Source organism: Pteropus vampyrus, unplaced genomic scaffold (assembly GCF_000151845.1).
Source record: "Pteropus vampyrus isolate Shadow unplaced genomic scaffold, Pvam_2.0 Scaffold106, whole genome shotgun sequence".
NCBI classification, from domain to species: Eukaryota; Metazoa; Chordata; class Mammalia; order Chiroptera; family Pteropodidae; genus Pteropus; species Pteropus vampyrus.
This window is the reverse complement of record NW_011888887.1, coordinates 5,374,721-5,391,923: the sequence shown is the minus strand read 5'-3', so window position 1 is coordinate 5,391,923 and position 17,203 is coordinate 5,374,721. Positions and strand designations below refer to the sequence as shown.

Below are 17,203 nucleotides of genomic sequence, written 5' to 3'. Positions count from 1 at the left end.
GCTTAATAAAATATCCTTCACTTTCAAAGAAACCTGTCTGCAAAACATCCTTTGTGCTATTGATGAAAATCAGCAGTCCTTTGAGCATTCACCAGGGAGAATCTGTGGATTACTCAGTCATTAGCTTTGATATGTGGCTAGGCTTTTAGGATTTTGATGTAGGACATTTGGAGGGGTGGGGGACAGTGACTCAGAGAAGTAGTCTGGTGTTTTTTGCATAAGCATAAAAGTGGAAGTAACTCTGGAGCTTGGTGAGGATTAAAAGAGTAAAAGAAATGAGAGAATCTGGGGTAAGAGCAGGAGTAGAGTAAATTGGCAACAGGGGACCATTTGGACCTTTCCCTAATTTTATTCTGGGATGTTTTGCATCACAAATGTTACGTTCGTGAGGCTGTGTGTGTACATGTGTTCACACGCAGGTGCAATAGAGCACAGAACAAAGAATTAGGGAGCCTGCGTTATGAATTTGACCCTGCTTGAAGAGCTCTGAGGCTAGGAGCTGGTTACCTTACCTTTTGAATCTTAGTTTTCTCACATGCTAAGTGGGGTAATACCCGTCCTACCTCATAAGAGGTTTGTAAACATCCAGGAGATAATGGATATGCTTTGAAAAAGTAGATAGTTCTCTATATAGGTGGGTACTGTTAGATTAATGAGAACAGCCAGCGCTGTTCTTTGTTATCTGAAGTCCCTGTTGCATCTGTAAAGCAGGGCTCAGCTCCCTTTAATAAAAAAGATGTCAGTGTTTCCAACATGAATTTGCTCTGCTGCAAATGTTGTTAGTTTCTTCCTGCCTTTTAGGTGTCTTTTAGAATCTGTTTCTGAATAATGGATTAAGATGGTTTTTAAATATTTTATATATGTTCCACAAGATCTTTTATATTATTTTTCTTAAAAAAATAGAAGAAACTTTTCTGTGACACTGCAGCTAACAGGGACGATACATCTAAGTAGTGCAAACCCAGAAGATCATGATTTTGGCAGGGTTTTGTTGTTGTTAGGGTGCTTAAAAAAAAAAAAAACCAAAAAACTTTATTGTTCCTGTGCCTTAGGAAAAAAATGTGTTTTGGTTGATAGCAAGCTTAAACCAGTGGGGCATTTCTTCCAGATAGCCTGAAATAGGTAACTATTTCCATGCAAGCATTCCCTTCTGCCCTGTTTCTGATTTAGGTAGGGGCTGCAAACAAGGTAAAAATTGTGGGTATGGAGAGAGCAGTTCATACAAAGCCAGTGGAAACAGAGTGTTCAGCATGCTGCATAATGAAGGGGTTTCTGATTTCCACTTTCGTAAGTCATCTCAAGATTTAGACATTTGATAAGGATGATTTAGGTCTTCCAGAGCATAATCAAAGATACAGAGATAACTGTGGAATTGCAAAGCTGCAGCAGCTGAGGAATGCTGTCAGATTACTGATTGAGGGCAAACCAGGTCGAAAAATTAGGAAAACAAAAGACTTTGAAAGGGAAATTGTGCCAAAGGCAGCCTATTTTGTAGGAAGAGCATAAAGAATAAGTGGAAGAAACAGAAGCACCTTTAAGAGCAAATAAGAATAATTTTTAATGGTGGGGGAAGGTTGGGAAAAGCAAATGAATTTTTTTCTTGCTGGTCTTCAGTAAGTATGTCGACAGATGCCTAGAACCAACATAAATTTCCCTAGGGAAGAAAAACTACTGGAAAAAAAAAAAAAAAGATTGGTTTATAGCAGGTGATCCAAAAATGAGTGTAGTTGATGTGAAACACAAGTCTACAATCAGATGGGACCTGCAGACTTAATATTAGCATGGAGTGGCTGTATGAAGCAGTCATCTGGAAAGCTGTGCTATAGCTGAAGAGTAGAGGTTTGTTTTGATGTATCTAACTAGCTTGGAAATAAAACCCAAATAGAGAAACATGGAGTTTTAAAGTTAGGATCTTTACAGTAATTTGGTAGATGAAAAAACTGAGGCTTGACAAAGAAGATAAGCAATTTGCCCAGCTAATGGCAGATCTGGGACCCGGCAGAACTCAAGAGTGCTATGTATTACTCATTTCATCTTGAAGCTTCGTTATATATTTGCTCTGTGAGGTTTCTCAGGTTCAGCTTTAAACACGGTCTTTATCTCAGAGAATGAGAAGTGAATTGTGAATTTGGATAAAGGAAGATCCTGTTAGGAACAAAACTGCCCGGGGTAAAGGTAGAGGGCAAAGTAAAACCCACTGGGATTTGTATTAGAATTCATTTAATGTGCAGAATTCTGCAGAAGAGGCAGAACTATAATTGGGAAGACAGGAAAGAAGAAACTAGGAATAGTCAGTATCTTCATTATTGTTATCAAACGATTATGTGGCATTTTGTCTTCAAAACCTTTTGCAAACTTTAATTAAGTGTCATATGCAGTTAAAATCTAAATTGCAGGCACAGTCTGGAAACGTAGGGTGCTGAAGTTTGGTGAGAGACGGAGGAAATGTATTAGAATTCTCTTATTCTGAAACATCATTGAAATAAGTTCTATTCTGAAGCAATCCTCTTCCTTGTACGTTAAAAAACAAAAGCCTTTCTACCCCAGCTGTTTATTTTCCATAGTTATAGATGAAGAAGTAGAGAAAATATGATAAATATAGTTATTGCATGTAAGGATACAGGAATGGAACATTTAGCATTTTGAAGTTCACTTTAAATGCAACACCAGAAAATGAATACATTTCCTACCTAAATTTTACAATGAATTCCTTTTTCCTCCTTGAGACTTCCATGACTATCTGTTATGTAAGAACACATTTTGACTTTTTAAAAGCCTTATAATGCTTGCAGTGTTTTTATTCTTTTTTAATGTAAATCCCAACATCAAACTTAAAATATAGCAGGAAAGAAGCAAAAAAAGCATTCATATATCCCACACCTAAGCCTAAATGAGACCGACAAAGCAGAAGCATTATAGGAGACATCTTTTACATTTAAATATTTTTTATTCACTCATGCAGAAACAAAATAGTCAACTTCTGCCTCTTAAAGACTGTGTGTTACAGTATTCTTGCTTCTAGGGCCCTTTTCCCGTAGCACCTGCGTTTTCTGGAGCAGTTCATCAATGAAAGAAATGACACTTTTATTCCTGTAATGAGGCGCTATTAACTAGAGGTCTTTTGTAAGGGTGTAATTTCAAACTTCATTACAGACTAAGACAGCCACACCACCATTACTCAGGAAAATGTGCTTCTGTTGTGACTCTTCAGTGAGTCTTACATTTTTAATGTACCTTGTTAGAATATTTATGAAACCGTATCACCAGTAGAGGGCATTGTCTTTGAAACATGTGGGTCACGAGGATGGATATTAACTGACAGGTTTCACTGCCTTCGCATTAGACTTTTAGAAAAACGTTAAAGGTACATGTCACAGTCTGAAATTCTTTCTGATGTAGCCCTTATTACTAGTAAGGTACAAGAACTCTGTGTTCTCATGCCTCAGGAGTTTTAATATTTTACCATCAAGATAAAGTCTGAGTATGAAGGTAACCAGCCAAATTCCACAATAGAGAATGTACACTAACTGTGCTTCCTTTAAAACTTCTGCCCTCTGGGAAAAATGTGTTTGCCTAAGTCACTCCTTCACCTTGCCCTTAGGCTTGACTTCTAAAAAATATTTAAAGATGCTGACTTCCTAATTAAAAATTGACATTGTGAAATTTAGTCTTTCCCATGAACTATGCAGCGATTTAGCTCAGAATGGAAGCTAAAGACTTCAGGGTTAGGAGTTGGGAGACAGGATTTTATGTCTGTCCCTGGGCATGTGAGGTGTGGGTTCCTGGGGAGGGGAGATATCTCCTTGCTAACCCGATACCTTCCCATTGACTGTTTCTTCCCAACTTTGGATCCCTCAGTCCTGGGAACATCCAGGACTGTTCCCCCAGAAGGCTGTCATATGATACATAGGGTGGTTCGGAGATGTAGCTTCTCACTATAAAAATACATACACATACGCATGCACATGACATTTGCAGATGGGAGTGTTCCTTTCAAAGAATGGTTAATAATTATGACCTCAAGTAGTATACCTTCTCATATTTTTTCTTCAGATTTTTCTAATATTAAGATCCATAGCTCTGTATGTTACATTTTAACTTCCTCTGTACATGCCATGAGAGAGAAAACTATGTTCTTGATTCTGTTTAATTTACCATGACTATATCCTATTAATATTCAAATAGGCCATTAGAAATGAAAGCTTTAGCAAAGGAATATATTCAGTTCAAAGACTTGTATGTTACAGATAATTTTTTACTTAACACAGTTCCTCCTTAATCTAGAGAGACTTAAATAATTTCTTCCTCATAAGGTACTGCTCTTTTTAACTTGAATTTGCCTTACATTGTCTCTAAGTTATATGTGAAATGACTATTTGTCACCCTTCTACTGATTGGCATTTATAAGCAAATCCAGATATCCACAGTCTGTACTATGTGTTGTAACAGGCCCACCAAAAGACATCTGTTCAATGAGAGAAATGACTCCAAACTTGCCTGTTGTTTTCATTTTTGTTTCGAAGCCGTTATGCTTACACAGTCACAGTAGTGGGATGATTATCTTGCAATTCCTGCTGCTCTCCCAGCATCAGCATGTGAAATGAACTTGCTGGAGCAGTTTCCTGAAGGTCGTACATAAATTAAAAGTTAAATATTCAAATGACAGGTGTTTAACTTTTGCAAGGAAGATTCATGGCCTCACAGTATTGTTGCAGTGTGTTCCAGACAGTATTTACGCATTAATAAGCACTCGCTGCCCCTCGCTCCTGCAACACCTTTCTCTCGTTATTAGAAAGACTTGATAGGGCCAAAGCGCAAAACTTCTGCAGTGTGGCCCATGGATGGGTTTTGTTAGGTCTATGCAGTACCTTAATGTTCAGAATTGATTGCCATTGCTTAAAAATGGAAAGAGTTCACTTTTTTAAAATGACAAGATTATCTTTTTTAAAATGACAAGACTTGGTAACAGTGTCCTGTGATCTCACATCTGGGCAGGTGCCTGTGCTCCCCAGTTCCCTCCCACTGTAGATTTCCTGTTTCCTCATTTACATTCCATCCTGGCCGTTGGCCACACTGAATGCTCAACCCTCATTCCCTCTTTGCCCTGTGAGCAGCCATAACGATAGTGCTGTGTGCCTGCTCAGCTGCTAACATACGATGTCACCATATTTGACTTTTTGCACTTATAGTTTTTTATCTTAAAAAATGGGTATTATATCTGGCACCTATTGTCCATGAAAACCTTGACAATCAGTGGGATTTTTTTAAAGAGCATTTCAATGTAAAATTATTTATTGCCAGTTTAGTTAGCACGTTTTTAAAAAAATGACTTTGTTTCATGAATTAAGGGTGTCTCTATAGCAGACACCACTATTTCTTTAGCCAAAACGTAAATGTTTTAAATGAGTTTTTGTTTGACACATTGTTTTTTTAGAAAATTTTAAGCCAATGATAGAAGCTTGAAAATAACTAACATATACTTACATATTTATATGTAAATATTATAATATATACTTAGAGCCAAACTGTAAATTTATATATATGTATATACTTATGGGTATATTAATTCATATAATACATTTTTAGCTTTCAGTAATTATAATAAAATTTCTTCTTAAATAACTTTTCATTTCTTAATAACTTTTAAGTAATGTGTTTGATAAGTTAACATAATTTAAAAGCCAGTTTAGGATGAACTGAAAAACAAAGCACCACATGTGTGGATGTTAACTTTAGACGATGGTCTTTCTTTGCAGAATACGGCAGGAGAATGATATGGTTGATTCAGCGCCTCAGTGGGAAGCTGTATTAAGGAGACAAAAGGAAAAAAACCAGGCAGATCCCAACAACAGGCGATCCAGACACAGATCTCGCTCGTATGTGGACTCTTTTTATACTTTGATTCAAAAACACTGAGCTTGAAGTAGCATGTGGATTCTAGGGCAGATTGGCAAATTAGCTGTCTCTTTGAGGTTTTTTAAAGTGATTTAGTTCAACCATGATTATCCTGTTGTTTATTTGTCATATTTACCTTCTTATATATGTGACTTTCATTAACTGTATCTGAAGCTATAGAAGTTGGAACACAGCCAAACCAAAATGTCATCAAAAAACAAGGCTATCAAAATCATGTTTCGTTTAGTTTTCAAACAAAAGCATATATTCAGCTGAGTAAGTAGGAATAGTTTCCTTTGTTCTGGAGCCTGGCTGTTGGTGAAATACCTGCTGCTTCTCTCAATTGGAGTCTGCAGAATTCTCTGAAGTCTTGTTTCAGATTGAACCAGATGCGAAAATCTTCCCATCAAATTACCATTTGTGAGCAGTAGTCAGTGAGTGATTCATTATACCCCAATGTTGGGATTTGCCTGTTCCTTCTGTTGCTAGGCAATGCCATGTGTGAACACAATTACCCCATAATGATGAGATTGCCAGTCCCCCAAATTAATTTTCTTTTGACCTGTTTATGAGTTTGTTTGTTTTTTTTAATGCGTGCATTGTTCAGATTTTGGCTTTCCATCCCCACCCCACTTCCCAAAGCTGGGACTTACTACCCATCCTTCATGATGTTGCTTACTCATGGAAGTGGAAGGGTGCTGGCGAGTAGATTTGGAGACAAACTGTGTAGGTAGGTGGGAACTCTGAGGAAGCCAGGAAGAAGGGTGCCAACTTAGGTTAACAGATGTCAGGGAAAGACTCCGCACAGGACACCCCAGAACCCTGCATGACTCTTAAGAGATGCTTCTCAGTTTTAGATGCTTACTTTTTAATTAAAAACTGACCCCCCAATTTTTTTTTATCTGTAGTACCTCATATGAGTAATATCTGTTTCTTTTGTAATAAGAAATTTGCAAATACACCAAGCTGTATCCAGTAAGTCTTCACCTAACTAACATCATTGATAAGATCTATGGCTTTAAGCAAAATGATGTATAACAAACCAGTTTTACCACAGGGTAACTGATATAAAGAATTAAGTTCCTATGGCACCTCATCAACATTATAACAAAACAATGTTATTTGAGGATCTGCTGTACACCTTTATAGGTTTATTCCTTACTCCATAATGTTTTTGTTCTGAAACTTAATTAAAATGTTCAGTTTAAGGCAGAAGTTAATAAAAAGCTTCCTTTGTCTCGGATACTATTTCTTCCCACTTCCATTAAACAAGAGAGGTTTAGATCTGGACAGATCAAGACCTCACTGAACATAGTCTAACAAAAAGGGCACAGAACCCCAAGATCAGGTCTCAGCACAGTCATGAGTAAATCTTTTGTAACCATGCTTTTACCTATCCACGTGGAACCTTATTCTATGAGAGACTTGTAATCCACAAGGTCTGGTGACTTCATATTAAATCTTAAAACAGCATTCAGTTTTTCTAATCATTTCTGAAGCTCTCTAAATTCAAGTAGATGTCAATAGTAAATCTAATTTGTTAAAAAAAGGGAAAAGTAAAATAAAATCCTACATAGAGATTTTAAGGAAGTCAAAAAACAGTACTAGGGCAGTACTAAGTAAATGAAACAATTCATTTACAAGTAAAATCAGAAAAATCAGTGTTAAGTATTATAGTTATTATAATTCAGTTATAGGGGAAACATTTGTAGATGGGCCTAGGAATTTAATCATTTTAATGGAGTTATGTGAGATTTATTTAACAGCCTAAGGAATAAACTTTTTATTTTTAAATCTAGGCTAATTTGAGGTAAAATTTACATACAATGAAATGCTCTTAAGTGTACAATTCAGTGAATTTTGTCAAATAAGTGTATCCATCATGCCAATCAAGATATAGAATAAAAAAGTTCCCTCATGTTTCTTCTAGTTAGTCCCCAACCCATGTAGACAACCACTGTTCTGATTTCTATCACCATAGATTAGTGTTTGTCTCTTATAGAACGTCATGCAAATGTAATTATACAATGTATGCTCTTTTAAAACTTGAGTTCTTTCATTCAACATGTTTTTGAGATTAAACCATGTTGTGTGTGTCAGTGCTTATTGAAAATTTTTGAGTTAATAGTCCATTGTCTGAATATACTAAATGTCCATTCTCCTCTTGATGGACATTTGGACAGTTCCCAGGTTTTGCTATTATGGTAAAAGCTCCTATAGACATTCTGTATAAGTGTATCTGTGGAGTTGTGTTATCTTTTGGTTTGGGTAAATACCTGGGAGTGGAATTGCTGGTTTGAGGATATTTGCATATTTAATATTATAAGAAACTATCAAAATGATTTCCAAAAAAGTAGTTTCATTTTATACTCCTACTAGCAATGTATGAGAGTTCCAATTCTGCCCCATTCTTACTCATATTTGCTTTTGTCTGTCTTGTTACTTTCAGCTACTCTAGTAGGTATGAAGTGGTATTTCATTGTGGTTTTAATGAACATTTCCTTGATGACTAATGATGTTAATCACATTTCCCTATGCTTATTGGTGATTCATATATCTTCATTTTTAAAGCCTCTCTTCAAGTTTTTGCTCTTTTTCCTTTTTAATTGGGCTGTTTGTTTTTTTCATTAATTATTTGTAGTGTTCTTTATGTATTTTGGATATAAGTTCTTTTTCAGATGTGTGTATTATTGTGAATCCTTTCTCCTGGCTATAGTTTACTTTTTCATGTTACTAACATTGTTTTTTGATGAGCATACATTTTAAATTTTGATGAAAATCACTATATCATTTTTTTTTTATTTACAGTTAAGGCTTTTCTACATATTAAGGAATATTTGCCTATACCAAAGTCACAGATATTTTTTCTAGCAGCTTTATAGATTTTGCTCTTATATTCAGTTCTGTGATCCATTTAGAAATAATTGTTCTCTATCTATGAGGTAGAGGTAAATATTTAGAAGGTTTTTTTCCATGTGTTTTATCTGGTTATTTCACTACCATTTACTGAAATGCCTTGGGGCCTTTGTTGAAAATCAGTTGGTTGCTTATATGTGGGCCAGTTTTATTTCATTGATCTATTTGTCCCTAAGCCACCATGTTGTCTTGGTTACTGTAGCTTTATAATAAGACTAGAATCAGGCAGTGTAAATTCTCCAACTTTGTCCTTTTTTTCAAGGTTATTTTTTCTACTTTAGGTCCAGGGCAGTTCTATGTAAATTTTTAAATCACCTTGTTAGGTTTTTTTTTTAAACTATCAACTGTAGATTAGGATTATGTTAAATCTGTAGATCAATTTTGAGAAAATTAACTTCTGCCAGCAATGTTTCATAGTTTTCAACGCAGTTATTGCATTTATTTTGTTAAATTTAATTCTAAATATTTAATAGTTTTAATGGTATTGAATTATACATTTGAAATTTTTGTCTTCCAATTGTTTGTTAGCATATAGGAAAACATTATTTTTTAAATACTGATTTTGTATCTTACCATCCTGCAACATTGTTAAATTAATATATTAGTTCTAGTAGCTTCCTTTTTTTCTTTTTTTGGCAATTTCTTAGGGTTTTTTACATTTACGACTATATAGTTTGTGAACTTAGACAGCTTTCTTTTGTTTCTAATCTTTTTGCCTTTTTTTTTCCTTAGTGTACTGACTAGATCCTCCAGTATAGTATTGAATAGAAGTGGCAAGAAAGACATCCTTGGCTTTTCTTGTTCTTAGGGGAAAATATTCAATGTGTCACATTAAGTATGAAGCTAGCCGTAAGACTGAGGAAGACCCCTTCCATCCTTGTTTGTTGAGAGTTTTTGTCATAAGTGAGTTTTGAATTTTGTTCTAAGCTCTTTTGGCATCTGTTGAGATGATCGTATATGGGTTTCCTTTTTTATTCAGTTAGTGGAGGATTTACATTGACAGAGTTTTGAATGATACATGTTTGCATTCCTGGGATAAGCTCCTCCTGGTCCTGATGTATTATCCTTTTTGCGTATTACTGGATTCCATTTGGTATTATTTTGATAAGATGTTCTATGTTCATGAGAAATATTGGTCTGTAATTTTCTTGCAGTGTCTTGTCAGGTTTTTGGTAACAGAGTTATATTTGTTGCTTGGAATTATATGGGAAGTCTTCCTTTTTCTGCTATTTTCTGAAAGAGTTAGTGTCAAATTAGCATTATTTTTTCTCTCAATTATAGTTCACCAGTGAAATCTCTGATTGGAATTTTCTTTGTGGGAAGTTTTAATTTACAAACTCAATTTCTTTAACAGATACTGGCCTGTTCAGATATTCTACTTGTTAAGAGTAGGTTTAGGTAAATTCTTTAAAAAACAATTTGTTCCTTTTATCTTTGTTGTCAAATTTGTCAGCAAAATTTTGTTCATGATAATTTTTAGTATCCTTTTAATATCTGTTGTGATATCATCTTTCATTCCTAATGTTGACAATTTGTGTTTTCTCTTCATTTTTTCTTTATCTTTTCAGAGAACCAATTTTGGGTTTTGTTGATTTTCTGTTATCTGTTATCTATTTCATTGATTTCCACTCTTTATTACTTTCTTCCCTCTATTTTGTCTTTTATTTGTTCTTTTTTTTTTTATCTCCTTAAGGTAACACTAATTTTAAACCTCTCTTCCTTTTAAAAATAACTATAAAGTTATACGTTTCTCTCTAAGCCCTGCTTTAATTATATCTCACATATTTTGATAAGTACTGCTTTTATTGTCATGTTTTTATTGTTTTTATTGTCATGGAATTAAGATTGTTAATTAGTTGACCTTCTGCCAGGGAGATTATCCTGAATTATTCAAGTAGGCTCAAACTAATTTTTATTTTCTCTTGTTATTTCTTTGATCGTGGATTTTTTTAGTAGGAGTTTGTTTAATTTCTACATATTTGGGGATTTGCTAGATATTTCATTACTATTTATTTTTTATTCCATTATGATTTTAAAAATCTAAGATTTTAATCCTTTGAAATATATTGAGATTTGTTTTAAGACCTAGCACATGGTCTTTAATGATAGTGATCTGGTGGGCCTGAAAAGAATTAGTATTCTGTCACTGGCTATTGTCTATAAATGCCAAGCAGATCTAGTTAGTTGATTGTGTTGCTCAGATTATCTGTGTCTTTTCTAGTTTGTCTACTTTTTAGTCATTGAAAGAGATGTTAAAATTTTCAATGATTGTAGATTTGTCTGTTTTACCCTTTAGTTCTGTCAGTTTTTGCTTCAAGTCATTTTGAAGCTCTGGTATTAGGTTCCTACATATTTGTGATTTTTTTTTTTTGTCTTTCTGATTAACTGACACTTTGAAGTGTCCTCTTTATTCTGACCTTTTTCTCTCTGTGCACTACACACACACACACACACACACACACACACAGCCATTATACCTTTCTCATGCTCACCATTTGCATGGTATATCCTTTTAATCTTTTTACTCTAAACTTGAGTATTTCTTTATATTTAAAGATCATCTCTTGTAGACAGCATATAATTGGTCTTGTTTTTTGCTTTTTTTCCCCAACCAGTCTGACTATCTCTACCTCTAAATGGAATGATTAGTATATTTACAATTAATGTAATTATTAATATTTGGGGCCTTAAGTCTACCATCTTGTTCTTTTTTCCTATTTATTGTATCTATTTTTTGTTGGTTTGTCTCTCCTACTGTATTTTGTGTTAATGGAACATTTTTTGGTACTCCATTTCACTTCTTCTATTGGTTTACTTATACTTAAAATTTTTTTTTAGTGGTTTCTCTATGGCTTACAGCATGTTTCCTTACTTTATTACAGTCTATTTAGGATTAATAACATAATATTTTATGTAAAATTATAAACCTTGGAAAAATGTAGCTCCATTTATCCCCCTCTCTTTGTCCTTTGTGCTGTTTGTATATATTTTATTTTTGCATGTTAGTAGTCTCACATTAGAATGTTATTATCTTTGTTAAAACAGTAAGTTGTTTTGAAAAGAAATCAAGAAAAGAGGGGAAAATTATAGTTAATGTTGTAGGCAGAAAATATGTCCATGTCTTAATCTCCATAATTTGTAAATATTTTGTTAGATGGCAAAGGGGAATTAAGGTCACAGGTAGAATTAAGATGGTTAATCAGCTAACCTGTGGGAGAGATTATCCTGATTATTCAAGTAGGCCCCAAGTAATCACAAGGGTTCTTAGAAGTGGATAAAGGAACAGAAGAGGAAGTCAGAAGGATTCAGTATGAGAAGAACTTAACCTGCTGTTGCTGGCTTTGAAGATGGAGGAAGGCGCCATGAACCAAGGAATGGCGGCAGCCTCTAAAATTTAGAAGAGGCAAAGAAAATGGATTTACTCATAGAGTATCCCAACAACACAGAAAGGAACTCAGCCCTGACAACACCTCAATTTTAGTCCAGTGAGACCTGTGTCAAATTTCCAACCTACAGAACTGTAAGATAATAAATTTGTGTTGTTTTGAACCACTAAATTTATGGTAATTTGTTATAGCAACAATGGAAAATGAATACAGTTACCCATTTACTGTTACTGATGTGCTCTGTTTCTTCCTCTAGATCTGATATTGCATTTTCTTTCCTTTAGCATTTCTTGTAGTACAGGTCTGCAGGTAAATTCAGTTTTATTTTACATAGAAATGTCTTTATTTTACCTTTTTTGTAAGAGATATTTTCACTAGTCATAGAATTCTGAGTTAATAGTTTTCCTTTCTTACTTTAAAGAGATTGTTCTGTTGTCTTCTGATCTCTGGCATTTCTGATAAGAACGCTGTCTTTGTTCTGTATGCACTGTGTGGAATTTGTCTTTTTAAATTAGTAGCTTTTCTGATTTTTTTTTTTCTTTATCTTTAGTTTTTATCTGTTTGTGGTGTGGCTGAGTGTGGTTTTCTTTATATTTATCTTTTTATAGTCTCTGATATTTTTCAATGAATTTGAAAAATTTAGGAGCAATATTATTTCAAATTCTTTTTTCTGACCTATTCTCTCTTCCTCTCCTTTTGGGAATCTAACTATAGATGTTAGACCATGCTATTGCCCCATGGACAACTAAGGTTCTGTTCATTTTTAAAATTTGTTTTCTCCCTCTTTTCAATTTTGATCATTTCTATTGACTTGTTTTCAACTTCATCAGCTCTTCCCAAACCCCTCCCCAAATAATAGTTCTATCTGTTATTAAACCCACTCAGTGAAGTTTGTACTTCTCTGTTCTATAATTTCATTTTTTTCTTTTTATACTTTCCATTTCTCCGCTGAGATTTCCCATCTATTTATTATATCCGTATTTCCTTTTAAATTGTACATAGTCATACAAGATGTTTTAAAGCCCTTGTTTGTGAATTCCAACATCTGGGTCTGTCACAGTTTTTTTCTACTGACTTTTTTTTTTTCTAGATTATGGTTATATATTTTCTCGTGTCTCTACATATATAGTAACTTTTTTTATTATATGCTGGAAATTTTAGATGATATGTTTGTGGATCTGGACTACGTTGTCTTCCTTTATAGAGTGTCAAATTTTGTTCTGGCAGGCAGCTAAATTAATATTGGATCCTCTTGATCTTATTTTTTATGCTTGTTTCTATGCTTTGATAGGGTGGCAAGACTGTTTAGATTTTGTCATAGCCTTGGATGTGTTCTTTACTCTAGGCTTGGTCCTTTTTCCTCAAGATTGGCTTTTCTGGAGTGTTAGTTGAATGCACACAGTGCTCAGCATGGCTTCTCCGCTGTGACTGTACTAGAACTTTGTCTCCTACCACTTCACACTCTCTGATATCTCTGTTCAGCTCTCAACCTTGCAGCAGCTGCTCTCTGTTAAGCCTCACCAAGTCTCACTCTGCTTACATGTAGATTAAGTACGGTGAATGTTCTCAGCCAACCTCTTAAGGAAAACCCCATGTAGACTTCTGGTCCTGTTTTTCTTTTATCCTGCACTGTAAATTTCAGCCTCATCAACAGCCTAAAATACTGATCTCTGCCTCCTCAGTGCTTGAGACCGTTACCTCTTATGCTCTACTTCCCTGTATCGCATTGGGACAGTGTTCTCAGGCAGGAAACTGGAACAAATGGGGGCTCACCTTGTGGTTTCCTTCCTTTAAATATCATAGGCTTATGCTGTCTGGTGCCCAATATCTGTAAAACAGTTGCTTTGTATATTTTGTTTCATTTTATAGTTTGCGAGGACGGGAGGGTTTGTCTAATACCAATTACTCCATTGTGGCCAGAAGTGGGAGTTCAGGAATATTCTTTGAAAGTAGTAGGCAGGTATCTTTAAATTGCGTATTGTTTCTAATAGATCAACTGAAATCAGAAAAGAATCTAACAGTGCTTTAAATTTTAAATTTTATTTAAACTTTCTTTTTAATCTTATCTACATGATAAAAATATCAGATAGAGGGTTATCTCAGAACAATGCAGTTGTGTGAGAAGAACACCTTTAAGAGTTTGATATGTACTGTTGTAGTTTTAAAGCAAACCATAAAAACATTTAGCAAATATTTGGGATGACTTTGTAACTGAACTTGATTAACTTTTATAGCTGAGATGGCCAAAGTGTAGTCTTTTTGTTTGTTTGTTTTTTAAATCTAAGTGCACGGGAGTAAATCTATTTGAAGAGTATTCATTCAGACGTTTCGCTGGCTGACTGAAGAAAAAGGCCACTGAGAAAGAAAAGAAGCAGGAAGAACAATTGAAAAACAATTGAGTGGTTCAGGTGTGAGAGATGGCTTTACCTCAGAAAAGATGGTGGTGGTAGAAATGAAGAGAAGTGGATGATTATACATTTTAGAAGTAGAGCCGACAGATTCATAGTGTGAGAGGTATCATGGATGAATTTTAGTTTTAGGGCTGATGGGTGGAGTGGGTAGCCATGCCGTTTTACTGACAATGGGGTGAGTTGGGCCAGGGGTTTGTGGGGATAGAGTGTCAAGATTTTTGTTTCATTAGGATTGAAAACCAAGTAGGCAATCAAATGGAAATTCAGGTAGGCAGTTGGATAAAAGTGTTATAACTCTGCAAGATGATGGATCACTTTATATAGGAGAAACTGGGCTCTGTCTTTTATTTGAGCTATGATATTAAAAACCTGAGGTCTGTTGACAATTAAGAAAATATCTGCTGGTTCATGGATTAGAAGACTCAACATAGTTAAGATGGCTGTATTACCTAAAGCAAAATACAGATTTAATGAAACTTCCATCAAAATCTCAATGGCAGTTTTTTAAAGAAATATTAGAACAAAAATGATCAAATTTGTATGGAACCACAAAGACTTTGAATAGCCAAAGCAATCCTGAGAATAAAGAACAAAACTAGAGGTATAACACCCCCTGACTTCGAATTATACTACAAAGTGACAATAATCAAAACAGCATGGTATTGGCAGAAAAAGACACGCTGACCAATGGAACGAATTGAGAGCTCAGAAATAGACCCATATATAAATTGGCAAATAATTTTTGACAAAGGAGCCAAAAACGGACAATGGAGAAAAAAATGCCACCTCAATAAATGGTGCTGGGAAGATTGGAAAGCTACATGCAAAAGAATGAAACTAGACTGCTGTCTGTCACCATATACCAAAATTATCTCAAAATGGATCAAAGACCCAAATATAAGACCTGAAACAAACTATATAAGGAAAACATAGGTACTAAACTCATGGACCTTGGTCTTAGAGAGGCTTTTGTGAATCTGACCCCAAAAGCAAAGGAGGTAAAAGCAAAAACATATGAATGGGATTATATCAAACTATAAAAGATTCTGCACAGCAAAAGAAACCATCAACAATACAAAAAAGCAACCAACCAAATGAGAGAAGATATCTGCAAACAGTATGTCTTATAAGGGGCTAATATCCAAAATATGTAAGAACTCATGCAACTCAACAACAAAACAATCTAATTTAAAAATGGGCAGAAGACCTAAACAGACAGTTCTCCCAAGAAGACACACCAACGACCAATAGACATATGAAAAGATGTTCAACTTCACCAGCTATAAGGGAATTATAATTCAGAACCACAATGAGATGCCATCTCACGCCTGTTAAAATAGCTATTATCAACAAGACAAGAAATAAGTGCAGGAGAAATTGTGGGAAAAAAGAAACCCTCATACACTGCTGGTAGGAATGTAAATTGGTACAGCCACTGTGAAAAACAGTATGGACTTTCCTCAAAAACATTAAGAATAGCTCTACCATATGACCCAGCAATCTGTCTTCTGGGTATTTACCTGAAAAATTTGAAAACACTTATTTGTAAAAATATATGTTTCCCTATGTTCACTGCAGCATTATTCACAGTGGCCAAGAAATGGAAGCAACCTAAAAGTCCTTTGATGGATGATTGGATAAAGAAGAAGTGGTACATATATACTTATGTTACTTAGCCATAAGGAAAGATGAAATATTGCCATTTGCAATAACATGGATGGATCTAGAGAATATCTTGCTAAGTGAAGTAAGTCATATGGAAAAAAAAGAACCATATGATTTCTCTCACGTGTGGGATATGTAACAGAAAGCAACAAATGGACAGACAAAACAAACGAATGAACTTATAGATACAAACAACCTAATGTTGGTCATCAGAGGAGAAGAGGGCTGGTGGGGAGGATGAAGAGGATAAAGGGAGTCAAATATATGGTAGTGAAGGGAGACTAGACTATGGGTGGTGAGCATACAATGTAGTGTACAGATGATGTATTATAGACTTGTACATTTGAAACTTACTAATGTTATTAACCAGTATCAGCCCAGTAAATTTAATAATTTAAAAAATATATCTGCTGGCTGCTATTGTCAGACCTCTGTCTACATACTGCCTCCCAATGTGAGCTTATTACCTAATATCCACAAACTTCCAGTGTCATTGCACAACACAGTTAATACCATCCTCAAGGGATTTTGCCGAACATTATAAGTTATATCACATATATCAAGTACCTGTGACATTATAAATGCCTGGAATTGCAGTTACTATAGTTAGTAAGTTTTCCAGGTCTTGGTTAATCTCTAGAAACATACAAGGTATTTGATTTTTTTCCCTTGAGATGAGGAGAGAGGTGAGAAGTGGAGAAAGTAGAGTGGGGCCAAAAGTTAGAATTTGGTTCTATGAGAATTAGGAACCACTAGGAACCACTACAGCTTTTTTTACAAGTGGAAACATGAGTAGAGCAGTATCTGAAGAAAGTAATTAAAATTGTTTGCAGATATATTTATATATGGCATTTCAGATAAAGAGTAAACTATCCCTCAATTACTCCCATGCTGAAAGTCCCCTCTTGTCTGTGGTTTTGCTTTCTGCAG

The 17,203-nt window shown here is 34.8% G+C and overlaps 1 protein-coding gene across 1 annotated transcript in view; it reads left to right on the top strand.

Annotated features, from left to right (window-relative positions):
• Nucleotides 1-17,203, top strand: part of EPB41L4A (erythrocyte membrane protein band 4.1 like 4A) — a 222,581-nt gene that overhangs the window by 194,247 nt on the left and 11,131 nt on the right. Inside the window, exon 18 of the mRNA XM_023533625.1 lies at nt 5,757-5,876. Within this exon, the coding sequence (XP_023389393.1) occupies nt 5,757-5,876 (120 nt within the window). The remainder of the gene's footprint in view (nt 1-5,756; nt 5,877-17,203) is intronic.